Source organism: Mytilus edulis, chromosome 13 (genome assembly GCF_963676685.1).
Source record: "Mytilus edulis chromosome 13, xbMytEdul2.2, whole genome shotgun sequence".
In the NCBI taxonomy this organism is placed as follows: Eukaryota; Metazoa; Mollusca; class Bivalvia; order Mytilida; family Mytilidae; genus Mytilus; species Mytilus edulis.
The window spans coordinates 16,295,712-16,311,796 of NC_092356.1; the positions used below are offsets into that span (position 1 = coordinate 16,295,712).

Consider the following 16,085-nt stretch of genomic DNA (forward strand, 5'->3'; position numbering starts at 1 on the left):
TAGTGATATATCAGAAACGTACGTTCCTGTTACCAACGAAATAAAGAGAAAAGTAAATTAACTTCTGAGGGATTTACTTGATGTTAAGTTTATTTGAAAAGGTGAAAAAGGCCGAAAAATATAAATTGCTATCTTAGACTTACATTACTGGTGGTAATTTTTACAACCTTTGAAAACCAATTTTTAGAGCCATTTTTCAGTACAACCTAGAAAATTGGCAAATAATCTATTATTTTACAGAATGAATATATATAGAAGTTCATTCTCTTGAAAACCATCTAATTGGTAACGTAAAACAAGCTTAACATTTTATCTAAACCTTTTCTTGATAACCCAAAATTTCTTTTGAAAATGGTAACAGGATAGACAAAATATTGTATCACCGATCAAAAAATGTTTCAAGATATTCTTGTATGACATCATTAAGATTTCATCTTTTAATATGTTGTTCTTAAAGTACTGTTTGTTTTGATTTGCTTATGTAGAGGGTTGTTTGAATAAGTAACTTTTAATAAATTTTTCAATTTCAAAATTCGACATTTTTTGAAAATGACCCAGTTAACGAAATACGCCGTTGGACTATTTTTCTTATTCCAGCTTAATATGCAGCCACCGAGTCAAATGAAATTTGGCAAAATAACGGCTTTAACGCCACAAAGAACCGACACATGTCGCTGTTCCTGCCAAGAATCAAAAAGATCAGAGAATAAGAAATAGGATCACTTTACATAGAGTTAAAACAGTTTTTCATAAATGTAACGTTGGACATCCGTTTTTTTTCACATAGCTTTGTTATTTTAATCCTCAAATAAACTAGGTATTACTTACTAAATGATGAAGAGCTGTAAAACATAATTTAAAACATATATTGATTTTGTTTTAATATTGGTTCGTGTTTTCTAACATTTTTATTTTGTTTTGCGAATGAAATTTTGAAGATTTTGTTTTAAATCCTAGGGCTTGTAGGAACATCGTGCCCACCGTTTGAAAGCAGATATAGAACAATCACTACTTCAGTTCACCCTTATTACAAGAAGCCATGTAGTTTGCGCTTATTTACAGGGAGGTGGACAGCTTGGCTTGCCTTGGTAGGACTGAAACAAATAGAAGTTAATATCGTCCTTGACTGGCTATATAGCCCTTTCACGATCGGAACTTTGCTGAACTTCAATTGGATCTATAAAATATATAAGTTTCTTACAGAAGGTAACCAAAGAAGGTACCAGAGATTTTGAGACGATGCAAAAATTAAACTTTACAATATAAATAAATATCTTTAACCAATGAATTCAAATAGCAAAAGCTATGCAATTAACAAATATATACTTATTAAGCTTCATGTAAATTATTTAACAATGAAATACATTGAATATGAAATTTGGAGTTTTACCAAGGGAGCTAATAATTAATTAATAACACTGTCTGCCACACAGCATTTCGGGGACTCTCCCTCTGGTATCTTTCGACCGTCCCTCTTTTATAGCTGACTATGCGGGGGCTTTTCTAATTATTGGGGGCATTATGATGACCTATAGTTGTTAATTTCTGTGTCATTTAGTCTCTTGGCAATCATAATACATATTCTATTAAATATATAGCGATGTCGTTATTACGACATAGCTATGTCGTTAAAACGACATAGTGTATGTCGTTATTACGACATGTTATTTCGAAATTACGACATTGCGATGTCGTTATAATGACATGTTATGTCGAAATTACGACATAGCGATGTCGTAAAAACGACATGTTATGTCGAAATTACGACATGCTATGTCGTAATTACGACATAATTTATTTTTTTTGAATGGCCCTTATCGGCTTCCGTAGTTTTCAATATTCATTCGAACGACACAAAAAAAAAATATCACACACTTTAAAACGTCGATCAATACAATATTCGCATTCTGGAACATAACGGCAGGGAAGTTATTATTTTTTTACTAAATTCATTTTTGCATTCATAACAGCCATACAGTCATACAATAATGTGCGCTCCTAGCTGAATTCGAGTAAGAGTCAATAAACAGATTGATGGATAGACAAAGAATTGCATACTACGCTAGATTAAAAAACCTGCACAATAATCGGCTGTCTAAAATTATCCTAGATGAAAATATTGTACCTGTTAAATGTAATGAATGGAAATATATAGAAAATATCGAAACTATTTTACAGACTGCGGGTCTTGACCATTATGCAAATGGAAACATAAACGTTAACATCTTTAATTAAAGAACCTTAGTGAGCACGCTCACATACCCCATGTCCCCACATTGTCATTGGAGAAATTAAATAAGTATAAGAAAAAAAATTGTATAAAAAAAAATATTGAATAATAATTTCCTGTCAATATACATAGTATGTCCTTATTATCTACAAAATTTCATGAAATTCTGTTGTGTGTTTTCAGAGGAGTTGAGATGACAAACTGTTGCAGTAGTACATTAAAGTAAATAAGTTCAAAGGGGCGTAACTCCTAGAAAAAAAATTGAATCACAATTTCCCTCGATATGCACAACTACATAGTATGTCCTTATTATCTGAAAAGGTTTCGTGAAATTCTGTTGTGTGGTTTGAGAGGAGTTGCGATGACAAACTGTTGCAGTAGTACATTAAAGTAAATAAGTTCAAAGGGGTGTAACTCCTAGAAAAAAAATTGAATCGCAATTTCCCGTCGATATGCACAACTACATAGTATGTCCTTATTATCTGAAAAGGTTTCGTGAAATTCTGTTGTGTGGTTTGAGAGGAGTTGCGATGACAAACTGTTGCAGTAGTACATTAAAGTAAATAAGTTCAAAGGGGCGTAACTCCTAGAAAAAAAATTGAATCGCAATTTCCCGTCTATATGCACAACTACATAGTATGTCCTTATTATCTGAAAAGGTTTCGTGAAATTCTGTTGTGTGGTTTGAGAGGAGTTGCGATGACAAGAAACAGGACTGACGGACGGACGGACGGACGGACGGACGGACGGACAGACGGACGGACGGGTCAAAAACATTATACCCTCTGCAACTTCGTTGCATGGGGTATAATAAATTTTATGGTAACGAAACGACCAATACTCAACTATGTAATATTTTAGGAAAGAGTAGCCTGAACTTGTACTAATCCTTTGTGGTTGTTAGTCGTAAGCAGCCGTATCTATCAAATGTTGACGACTTCCGCTCAACAAGGCTAAAATTTTTGACAAGAACGAATTGTCTGCCTATAAATGCAACGCTTCAACGAATGAATCTGACAACAAATAATGAGTGTCAGTTATGTTCCTCAAATGCGATTGAGAAAATCTTTCACGTTATGTTAGATTGTCCTTTTTTCTCGGCTATCAGAAAAAGAACAAGTACTAACATACAAGCATGTTTCGAGAATATAAAAATGAATATCTGTTATTCAGAGTTGCCACCTTTATCAAAAATACAGTTCATGATAGGTAATCTGGGCTACTTGTATTCTCCAGACTTAGGTAGTAGTTTAGATAAGATCGTTAAAAAATACTTTACCAGACGTAATGAATAAATGTTCTTTACAAATTGATAAGATTTCCAATGTATAATATCTTGAACTGTGTGCGAAAGTTTTAAGTTTTAAGTTTGAATTTTTTAATCTTTTATGGATGAAAGATTTCAAAGTATTTATGCATATGAAATTTTCACTGTAATGTACTGTTACGAAATAACCAATGTATTATGATATTTTAGCGTTAATGTATTTATAAGACTTGTAAAGTCTTTTTCAAGTATCTTATACCATTTTTACTACAATCATATAATGTAGTTTGTAAATACTATGATGTGCATTTTTGATGACCCAGGTGTATGTACCCCGCTGGTGCTTGCCCTCGTTGTAAAGGGGTAGTTTCACAATAATATATATATATTGCATATATATATACAACTCGTCTAAACATCAACCCAACAATGATATACATAATGTACACAGCCATGTATCACCATCACTGCTGGTGATCCGATGGATAAATCTGTTGTAGAGTTGGCACTGGCTCAGACGTTCTTATATATATGTAACGTATGTATGTGTATGTTTGTACAACGTGTTTGCAATTTTAATTTCACGTATTTTCGCCCTTGATGCTCTTTATTTACCATGTTTCGTGCAAAATGGTGATATTTTCTTTTTATATGATAGATTAGACTGTAAATTGGTTTTTCCTGTTTGGATGGTTTAACACTAGTCATTTTGGGGCCTTTATATAGCTTGCTGTTGCTGCCAAGACCCCGTGTTGAAGACCGTACATTGACCTATAATGTTTTACTTATACAAATTGTGACTTGGATGGAGAGTTGTCTCATTTGCACTCATACTACATCTTCTTATATCTATGTAAGCTATTTATATATCTTTATTAAAAATACTCATCGTGAGATATTCTTTTTAAATCCGATTAGCTCTTAGAGCCCCCACTTTATGCACCTAATAGAATCAATACAAGTAAAGGTACGGTGAATTATGCCCAGTTAAAAAAAAACATGCATGAAGAATTTGCACATAGGTTAGTAGAAATATGTGTATTAACAGACGGACTTTTCTTTAACAATATCTAGGTAAATATCAAGAGATATTTATTAAAAAGAATTGAAATGAAGTAACATCACTACAAGAAATTACACTATTGGAAAATGCATCATTTTACTGAAAAGTATTACATCTATCTACTTTTCACCGTCGGATTCACTTTTATGACGTGGTTTGTCTGTATTCAGTGCTCGTAAAACTTTAGGATTGTAGCATTTGGGATCTGATACCATACGCATGAACAAGTTTCGTCTGATACGAGCTCTCTGAAGATTGCTACGTTGCTGATCAAAAATTATTTCATCATCGAAGTCGGGAAACACGTCATCAAATTCTCCATTGTTTTCGACCTCTTCTGGTCTGTCATTTTTCTCTGCTTCAATGTTAGATTCGATAGACGCTCGTTGATCAAGCAGTTCAGAGGCTTCTTGAGAAATAATTCGCCAAGCATATTCAATATCTGACTCCATTGCATCTTGTGCACATACACAAAATCGGATGACGTAGTTCTCATTAATCAAAGCAGGAACTGTGTACAACCGGGCACTCTCATTGATCATTCTGCATAACTTTTGGGTCAGAGAGTTTGGTCCCTACAGTTAAAAGGGATGATTAATAAGGTTCGAGCATATATTAGAAAATGTGAATTGTATAATCTTTTCCAAATTACTTCTATTTGAATTAGTCGTAAATTTAAATTTGAATAAATTGTAAGACGAATGAGGTGAGGTAATAACCGGCAGGAGCTTATATATGTTATCTGAAATGAAACGATTACACGATCCAATCAAAAACTATTCATTGAAAAAAGAAAAGAGGACATCTAGATAAAAAATTATAATACAATATATTTGTAAAGTTCGTTTTCATTGAAGAACGCCACGAATTTTAGGGCATCACTTCTACGATTGATGGCCATAAATCGTACGCACAAAAAAAAGAAGTAGTGTAATTTTAAAATGTACGATATCTGTGTGTTATCCCGAACTGCTCTTGAATGGGGATACCTGTATTTTATTTGAAGATTTGCCTTTTACTGTCAATGTTAACACGTCTCAAATGACCCCAATTTACGACCATCAAATCGTCAACTGATGACCACGAATCCTCAAATACAAGGTTGCTATAGTCGTAGTTTTTGTTCAGCTATTCTGTTCAGTAATCATGGTGGAAGACGAGGGGTTCGTGTATGGTATACACGATATTAAATTGATCAATACAGCAGAGATTTCGTTTAATGATCGTTAATAATTTATCTCAATAATTGAATGAATATTGTATTGAGATTTGGAAGATACGGTTACTATGCCTTAACAATGCTGAAGGCAAAATGAACATCACATAATTAATTTGTTTGATTATATATATTTAGTCTGACGACATTACTATTCGGTATTAAAACTATCTTTCCAGTCAAAAAAGTATCCATCGTCAAATACTAATAAGAAAATTTAAATGTTAATATACGAATGATCATTTTGCTCTCCATACCACCATTTGTCATTTTTAACATATTTCTTATGAATTTAAAAAGTTATGAGTAAAGTAAAAAGATGAAAACAATTAAGTTGACATCTAAGACTCATAAATTTGATTTTCTTTCATTTTTTAGGTAGTGGATAGTGTTAGCTGAATTTAGAATAATGGCAAAAAAAATAATACATCTTTCATCTAATTAAATTTGTTATGCATCATCAATGGTCATGGTTTTCTCAATTTAGTCATGTCAAATAGGGGAAGATTAATATCTAATTCTAAAATTACAATTACTCATCCTGAACTATCCAAATCATATTTCCCTGCAATTTTGCTTTTATTAATCTTTAAAATGCTACTCAAGTTTAGTTCCTTATTACATTACCTTTAGTCTAAAGCACACCAATCCCATCGTTACTTTCCCCATCACTTCAAATCTCGCATCATTCTTCACATATGTTTCAAAGAGCTTAGCAAGACGTATATGCTGAAAAACATAAATACCACAAGACAGTTTAGCCAGTTTTCTACCATGTTAATAAATCTCAGCTACATACAGATTTGAGGTAATTTGTAGTAGAACATCTTGAATTTATAACACTCGCGATTGTTACATATATATTAGTATGTTTGCATGTTTCGCTCATTTCTCGGTTGCAAGAGGTTTGTAAAAACCATAATTTCACATTTTGCGGTCAATAAATCAAAAACACTCGCCGAATGAATTCAATGTTAATTTATTTTCGGCCAAAGTAGGTATACAATCTTTGCCACAAGACCTTAATGGTAAACAACAAGCTGAATTGGAGCTGACAGCCTTCTGTTTTAGCGGAACGTCCATGGCGGAGTAGAATCGCAAATTTTCAGAAATATCGGTTGTTTTACCCGACCAGGAATAGAACATAATAATTGTTACCCTTACCTAGCCGAAGCGTGGGTTTTCCTTTAATACCTCCGAAAGACAGTGTTTTCAGTCTAGGCCGTGCAAGGGGGTACATGGTTCATGGTAACATGAAAAAAATTTGATGTCATCTCAAACGAATCAATTGATTGTGAAATAATAGTAAAATAATAATCAAAAATATATATAGAGTACCTTTCTTATGTAATGTTGTAACCCTTCCACACCATATGTTCTGATAACAAACCATATCTTTAATGACCTGAACCGTCGGCTTAATGGTATACCCCAGTGCTGAAAATTCAAACGGAATACAGTCAAATAAAGCGTATAGAACATAAAGCATAAATGTTTCCATTTATAGCATAATCAAAACGTCATTGATTTCAGACACTTTTGTACAGATTATATCAAGAAGTAACTTCCGCTTACGACGGTTTGTCAAACTATTTCTTTTTATTAAAATGTTGAGGGAAAACGGTACTATTCATTCTGCCATAGGCGACAATATTAACATTTTCTGAATTTACCACTTTTTATGATAAAAACCTGGATAAAACAGTTATATGTGGTGTCAGTACTTTATTATTCTGTTTTAAAAATTAAAGCCAAATAGTTTCATGACCAATTTCCAACGGAGCTTGTTTATGTTATTCATGCCCACCGTCATTTGGCGCCAAATTTATCAAATTTTGGAAGTCTTTTCGAATAATTCTCTAGAAAATATTTCAATAGGTTTCAAAATTTATATTGTAAATATACACACTGCAGTTATTCATAGAAAAATAAAAAAATATATTGTACCCTTACATTCAATAACAGCGCTACTAATTTGACTTCCTTCACCTGCCTTGGGTACACAAAAGGCCAACCTAATGCTGGGAAAATGTAATAGTACCGTTTTCCCTTGAGTTGGAATCTAATCTGTCGGAAAAGAGTATGCAACTTAAATAAATCCATAAACATCCTTACATAATGTATGATAAAATATAAGACAAAGTGAATGCGCATTCATTTGTTGGTCGAACAAAAGTATACACGAAGAGTTAATTAGACGAGACAACAATAATAATAAATATTCTACTCTAACACCAAAGTTACATTTTTTATGTGTACCCAGCTCTTAAATTGGCAAATAAAAAGGACACAACAAAAATCTGCAATTCAAAAGAGATTAAAAGCAGAACATTCAGTATAATTGATTAAGTACCGTAGCACATCGCAGAGAGGATGTGAGATCAGATTGTGATCCCTCGGTTGGCAATTTCCCCCCCCCCCCCAGACAATAATTGGCTATATCACCTCTCAGCTATGTCTTATTTATATATTGATATTTTATAAGTATCAACAAGACATTTAGAAACCAGTACGTGACTGTGCAATCGACTGAGGTAATATAAGTAAACGGAAGCATGTCTCAATTCATTGAAGTGAAATTTTGGTCAACGGGTGTTGTAGAAAATATAAAAATTGGCAAACAGTAATATAGGTACATGGCAGATGTAAAAGAGGGACGAAAGATACCAGAGTGAAATTCAAACTCATAAATCGAAAATAAACTGACAACGCCATGGCTAAAAATGAAAAAGACAAACAGACAAACAATAGTACACATGACACAACATAGAAAACTAAAGAATAAGTAACACGAACCCCACCAAAAGCTAGGGGTGATCTCAGGTGCTCCGGAAGAATAAGCAGATCCTGCTCCACATGTGACACCCGTCGTGTTGCTCATAATAGAAAAAAACCGGTAAATAGTCTAATTCGGTATGTCACAATCATGAAAGGGAAGAGGATTGTGCTTATCCGATATAATCTGTGAAACGGTTATTCCATAACGGTCAACCAACTCGTGATGGCGTCTGTAAAGTTTACGTAGGGATGATTTCAACTTCACCATTTGGAACTCTTGGTTTAATAGCTTCATTGTGAGCAGCAACCCTCTATCAAGAAAATCATGATAGGAAATACAAGCACGGAATATCGTGTCATTTGGGAGATATTTACCCCGTATGCAGGTGCTGCTGGAATGTTACTACTTAGGAATGGAAAGTTCACAATTGGAAAGCTGAAATCATCTCTTTTGTTCTAAAGTTTTGTTTTCAACCGACCCTCATTGTCAATTTCCAGATGTAAGTCATATGCTTATATGTTACAAATATACATTACCAAATTGCAGATCAAATATAAAATTACCATTCCCTTTCATAAAAAACAAGAAAACTTTGACGAGAATTATCTATCTATGGTCTTTCAAACGAATGGATGGAAGAAGTCGAACGGTTACTTAATTGATATGATGAATATAATATGTCGAATTTATTTTACTGCTAAATGGATCATTAATTAATTGAACCAAAAAAGTCCATTACTTTAAAACTTATTAGGAAAAAAAACCAATTTGTATTATAAGAGTCAGAAATTATATCAAAATAGTTCCCATTTATTTTTTTACAAATTATATATAGTATTTCATACATATAACTATCTAATAATAAATACTAACAGGCCAGACTATCTATTTCATAAAAAACATAACATTTACTCTATAAATACACATGCAATCTTACCCGGAAGTCCTCTGCTTTATCTTTAGAATAAAGGAAAGTCTCTAACGTAAGATTGATAACAAATATTCACATCGTGTGATGCAACATTGAAAAGGATGATATAATCATTTATCGCACCGCGGATAAATAATGACGCTGTGATTGGTTTAACGCCTTCACGTAGTTATCCCCTATGGATCCGTAAGGGGGGGTAGTAAATTCCAAATGGGTTCATAAGATCACATCTACTGTTGACGTCATCTATTTATATTGTTGTGTTTCATTGTTTATCTTTTCTGCAAAACGCAGCAAAAAAGGTCCTGCGTGCGATAAATTCGTTGAACGATTCACTTCTGACACCCGCTTGACCATATAGGGTGATTACATTCCATAGGAGACTAGGCCTTCGGCCTCATTGTTGATGTTACTAAGCCTCTATGAGTATCGAATCATATAACTTATAATATTTGTCAATTGTGAATGTCCTCAAAACGTTAAAATTTCTGATCTGATGAATCAACTGATAGAATTTTATTATTGTGGAGTTTCAAAATTTTCTGTAACGAATTGTCAATTAAATGGCTATGTTACCAGAATGTGTGATCACGATATTAGATTCAGTCCTTTGTATTTATATACAATCCCTTGAATTGATCTTTATATCAATACCGACTATTGACTCTGTAGACAGTAGTCAATTTTTCGACAAGTTACCTGCAATGTGGTATACATTCTGGTAATCTGTCCAGAAAGAGCAACTAAAAGAAGTAAAATCAAGCTTATAATCGGTACAATTTGAAAAAAAAAGTTATTTGTTTTAAATTTTCTTTTCACGACAAAATCACAATTATTATTTTCCCAAAATTGCAACGATTGTCAACTGGATTTTACTTGTTTAGTTGCTCTTACTGACAAAAATACAAGAAACTCTTACCAAAGAGTAAGAAGCATGCCTATAAATTATAAAATCCGGAGTCAATAGTCCGTAATATGAAAATGTCTCATTCCGAACACAAGTGTAAGTCAACTCTTTACAAGTACTCATCATATTATCAATCTTCATTTACACAGAAATGTTTGGGCTACTGATTCTTTTTTATTTCCTTTCGAAATTTAGTGTTTAAATAGTATTTTAAATATATATTCACCATCGTGTTTATGCTGCAAATATAGCGGGTCGACAGCCATTGATGACGTCAGAAGCTCTTTATTTCTAACCCTGCAATATCGTTAATAGAGGTTGCACTCTCATTGGTGTAATTTGTGCTTAATCATATTTTCTAAGAGCATTGAAAACCAAAATTACCAAAAAACTAGTCTGTGTTTGCAAAAACGTATCAAAATGAGTTAATACATTGCGCCTGAATTTAGTTAAGTATCTTCTACATGCGCATCCTCATTAGACGAAACAGCTTATTTATAACAGTTCATTTAAATACCAATTTAATGAATCAGTTAGGAACCTCATGTGCAGTGGTTGTCTTTTGTTGGTGTGGTTGTTTCTCGTTTTTTATACAGATTAGACTGTTTGACTATTGTGTCTGTTTGTTTTGTTCACACATCGTTGTCAATATAATGGAATTTGATGCGACTGTCATACAAGTGAGAGGTTTAGCTAGCGTTAAAAACGGGTGTTATTCACCATTTTCTACATAAGAACATGCCTGTACCAAGTCAGAATATGACAGCTGTTATCCATTCGTTTGATGTGTTTCAGCTTTTGATTTTGCCATTTTATTAGGGACTTTGCGTTTTGAATTTTCCTCGGAGTTCAGTATTTTTGTGATTTTACTTTTTCCTTTTTGAATGGTTTACACAAATGATTTTTGGTGTCTTTTATAGCTTGTATCTTGGAGTGAGCCATTGCTCCTTGTTGAAGACCGTACTTTGACCTTTAATGGTTTTTACTTTTACAAATTGTGATTTGGATGAAGAGGTGTCTCATTGGCACGCATACCACATCTTCTTATATCTTTAAATCAACAAGCTTGTCTGTACCCGTATATAAAGCCATATTGAACATACCACATCAGTGAACAGTCAAAATTTACAAGCATCCATTTGTTTGGGTTGCAATTAAACGATGTCGCATTCTGAAAATCAAAATGTCTTTTATTTACTAAGCCATAAAATTACAAAATTTAAGATTGTGTATTGAAATAGAAAATAAAAAATCTACAATGTTTCGGTTTGTTTAAACATATTGTATTGTTCAAAAGAAACAAACGGACTATACACAAGTGTTTTTACTTAGTAACGTCTTCTTCAAAAAATAATTCGGTAAACTGTGAAAATTAATATTAGGTTGAAATAACTATAACAATGTATTATTTGGAAAATCTACGGACTTTGTGAATTGTAAATTAATCATATGTGTAGAAATTAGTCAAAAAATTTTGTATGATCATTGTTTGATCTTTCCCGAACATACCTAAAATGAATAAATTAGATTTCCATGATGCCTTTAAGCAACTAAACATAGATCTTGTCTTAAAATCCATTGCTATGCAATTAACAATAATTTCTTAAGGTTGTAAATTTCCCAATAGCAATAGCAATAAAAACAAACTTATGGGGCAAAATGTAATGACAAAATGCACTCCATTTATCAAAAGCATGTGTACGGCTGGAACTAAAAGATGACATTAATGGTCTACACATGATGTGAGTTTAGCACGCGTAAAACGATGTTTCAAACAAGATGGATATATACAGCCGTGAGTAACAAATCTTTAAACCACTATGATATAATGTACACCACTTGCACTTATTTTTAAGGTGATGTATATCCCTTTTTTTGACAATTTTAAAAAAGGGTACTTGCCTCAATTCCACGTATATAGTGTTGATTTTCTGCACATATGAGGGCGTTTCCAGCGTATGCAGCGTCAACATGTAGCCATACGCTTTCTTTAGCGCATACTTCACTGAGCTCCTGTAGGTGGTCGAATGAGCAGCAAGCCGTTGTCCCCAATGTGGCACATACCTGTCACAAATAAAATTGATTTCATGAGTTGAAATTTATTTCTTTGAGTAAGTGTCACATACTTGTAGCTAATTTGCATCTAAATATTCAACTTTTTTTTTTATTTGAAGAATGCAATGCCCAATGTAAATCTGAAACTTAAATAGTTTTCATAATTCTATGTTTGCCCAATTTGTTTTGTTGCCACAAAAGTTTTTGTGTTTTATTTTTGATATTCCAAATTTTCTGTCAGTCATGTGTTGAAAATTATGCAAAATTTACTTGTTTTGTGCCAAACGTCATTTATGTTTTTACTATGTGGAAATGCCTGATCAAAGTTTAAAGTTTAAGTGAAAACTGGGATATACTTTGTCAGGACTTCTCCCATCCTATAGTAAAACTCTCTGAGAAAAGGGTGACCGTTCGTTTGTGGGGAAAGCATGAACACGAAGTCATGTCAGGAATGCAGACATTAAATGCGATGTCTGGTGTGTGAAGAGGGCCGCGATATCTGCAACTTGTGAAATCTTACAAAAACTCTTTTAATTAAGGGTCCGTAGTTTGCCTATTGCAAGGCAAACTGTGTAGCCAATCTATTTGATACATCATTATGTTGGAAACTTCTGCACTTTACCCTTAATTAGTATTTCTGAAATATTAGAAACTGAACTTAATGCACAAACAAATTCAAACAATTGGTCCCCATGCCAAAGTCAAAGTCAAATGACAAAAATATACTTGCATAAAACGGAATCAATCCCAAACGACGATCCTCCTGCAATGAAATAAATGAAAAAAATATTAAAAGTGTGGTTTAAGTCTCGTGAAGACATATGCATGCAATTTGTGCATTCCAAAATGAAAAAAAATGCATGCAAGCCGGTCAGGAAGGGGGTCCTTTAGGCTTCTTGTCGCCATTCTTTTAAATTATAAGAGCTTTTTGTTTTTCTTTTTTTTTAATCTAACTTAGAAATAACACTTGTTCAGTAAATTTTTCAAGTAACTGATCTTACTATTGACTATTTCTGCAATTATATGATTCTCTTTACCTATTATGCCTGTTTTTTTTGTTAACACATTGTTGATGTGTTTGAGCTTTTGATTTTGCCATTTCAAAATGATATTTTTGAATTCTCCTCGGAGTTAGTTGTTTTGTTATTTTCTTTATCTGTTCATAATTCATTTTGTACAATAAATGGCATTGGTGGTGTCAATTTTTCATTGTATGAGTATCAAATGACTTTATATACAATATAATCTTATCTATTTGAATAAAAACATATTACGATGTAAACATCAACGAAACAATAACCTACCACCAAAACATGTTGAAGGCCGTACGGTGACCTATAATTGTTAATTTCTGTGTCATTTTGGTCTCTTGTAGAGAGTTGTCTCATTGGCAATCATACCACATCTTCTTTTTTATACCAATATAGACATGTGGCCACGTTTTACTCTGTTAATCGACATCAACAAATACTATATCGTTAAATTAATTTGATTTGTATTAATAAATTTAATTTACGGTATCCCTAATTACGTGCCCCTTTTATTATTGTTAATAACCAATATTATATGATTAATTTGATTACCTCGATAGCACGTTCTAAAACATGGCCTCGCAAAGAGAAGTGTTCATCAACATCCAACTGCCTCATCTTGACTAGACCAATCATACCAGCTTTTTCTACGCATGAGTGTGCCTACGAAATAGAAGTGTATTGAATAATTGAAAAGTAATTTGTCTGCGCTGGTGAGCACAAAACAGATTGCAAACATGTTCGATTTAATTGGAAATAGTTTATATATATATATCACATACCAATAACGATAGATATATATTCTACACTGTGTTGGAATTGCAAATATAATTGACAGATCATTTGGAGATCAATCTGAAAGGTTATGTCTGCTGGAAAAGAGGTTATCCGAAGTAATGCTATGACATATTTCGAGTGTTCTTTTAAACATGATTTACTTATTGTTTGTTTAAAATAATTTATTCTGAGCCAAATGAAATCATAAGTACATTTCTTAAACAAATATGTATGTGGGAAACTTTAAATTTGGGTCGCTTTGAAATCTTAATATTACAACAAGAAGCAACGGTTAATACTGTAACAATGGATATAGTTTTCTTCGTATATATATTGACAAATAAAAAAAAAAGAAAACAGAAAAAAAGAGGAAAACATGTCAGCTCTATTTTCTAAATCAGTGAAGAATAACGCAATGGAATGGTCCATTAGAACAGATCGAACAATATACTTGGACATCAACCGATCCAATATCTATTTGATCAGATCAAGGAATCAACACCTGCAAAATTCAGGCGAACATGAACCGAGCAAGCATTGCACCGACAACACCGGAAATCAAGGCTGCAACGTTATAATTTACGACGCTAAAATAGACACTTACAAGCTTTGATGAATATGCTACCAGCTTTGGAAGTAATATACCGTCATCAACAAATGGGAATCTCCCCTTCAGATCTTTAAGTGTGGTATGTCTTGCTGCTAAAAGTGTTACAAGTACACACTCACTGGCTGAACCCTAAAAAAAAATCAAAACAGAGTCGTAGCTTTGTATTCTTGAGACATTCCCTCTAATTAAAATTAGTTAATCGCACTTCATCCACAAATATAAAATTTTGAGTTTTTATTTAAATCATAATTATGCCATGACACGGTAATAGTCATTTTTACGATAAATTATAAAATTAAGTGGCGATGGATAACCAGCGAAATTATATTCACATGTTAAAAGTATACAAAACCAAGGAATTGTATATTTAAATATATAATTACTTGACAAAACGTATTCATATATTGCCGATTTGTCATGAAGAATGAATTCGAAAGGCATTCTCAAGAAAAATATATAAACCAAATATTAAACATAAAGTCAGCTTTTCTTACCCACGCTTTTAGTTGGAGATATCAAAACTGATCATGGCTAGCGACATCTTTGCTAGCCAAGGGTTACGATCCACTTCCCTTCTCTCCACCCTTGGCGGACTGAGATAGAATTTCGGAGACACAATGTAATGATTTTCATAGGTTGCAGTAGAAACTCGCTGCATCCAATCAAAAAGCGCCAATCAGGCGCGTAGCTACGTTTACGTCAAAACACCCGGGCGTACACTTGAATTTTGTTAAAAAAAATATTTTAATCTAAATAAATTAAAACGAACTGGTTAAAAGCACATCAGCCTTCTTTATCTTTCTTCAGACAGTAGCTTTTAATTGCGAATAAAAGTGACAACATTTATTATTCAATCAAATGGTACCGGGCGTGTTATATTTTTGTTCATTTTTTGTCAAAGTCTGATTCTACTGTAAATTCTACTTACTTTCCTTTGATTTAACTGAAGCATTTCATTATCTGCTGATATTCGATATGTGTTTGCATTTTTATCGAGCCTGCAACATTATTTCTCGAAAGGGAGACATAGAGATCATAGGTTTCGTTGGCGTCGTCACCATATAAATTAAGTATGTGGTTCAAGATGTTTTAAATATCGTTGACTTTGTCAAACCTTCATGAAAGTTTCAAAAAGTTGGACAGAAGCTTTTTGTGATCAAAAGACTTAGAGTACCAGATCATAATGATGAAATAATATTTCAAATGTTCCCGTATTTAA

At 32.9% G+C, this 16,085-nt stretch overlaps 1 protein-coding gene and 1 long non-coding RNA gene across 2 annotated transcripts in view; one reads left to right on the forward strand and one right to left on the reverse strand.

Moving 5' to 3' along the window:
• The window catches only part of LOC139501122 (uncharacterized), a 121,326-nt gene that overhangs the window by 67,863 nt on the left and 37,378 nt on the right, over positions 1 to 16,085 (forward strand). The gene's annotated exons all lie outside the window — the stretch shown is intronic.
• Positions 4,573 to 16,085, reverse strand: part of LOC139501120 (aromatic-L-amino-acid decarboxylase-like) — a 36,463-nt gene continuing 24,950 nt past the window's right edge. The window contains exons 5-14 of the mRNA XM_071290103.1: positions 14,861 to 14,995; positions 14,032 to 14,142; positions 13,179 to 13,211; positions 12,296 to 12,457; positions 11,497 to 11,564; positions 10,620 to 10,690; positions 9,493 to 9,512; positions 7,115 to 7,213; positions 6,404 to 6,505; positions 4,573 to 5,135 (exon numbers count right to left, since the gene is read on the reverse strand). Coding sequence (XP_071146204.1) covers positions 4,680 to 5,135; positions 6,404 to 6,505; positions 7,115 to 7,213; positions 9,493 to 9,512; positions 10,620 to 10,690; positions 11,497 to 11,564; positions 12,296 to 12,457; positions 13,179 to 13,211; positions 14,032 to 14,142; positions 14,861 to 14,995 — 1,257 coding nt within the window. The 3' untranslated portion in view covers positions 4,573 to 4,679. The remainder of the gene's footprint in view (positions 5,136 to 6,403; positions 6,506 to 7,114; positions 7,214 to 9,492; positions 9,513 to 10,619; positions 10,691 to 11,496; positions 11,565 to 12,295; positions 12,458 to 13,178; positions 13,212 to 14,031; positions 14,143 to 14,860; positions 14,996 to 16,085) is intronic.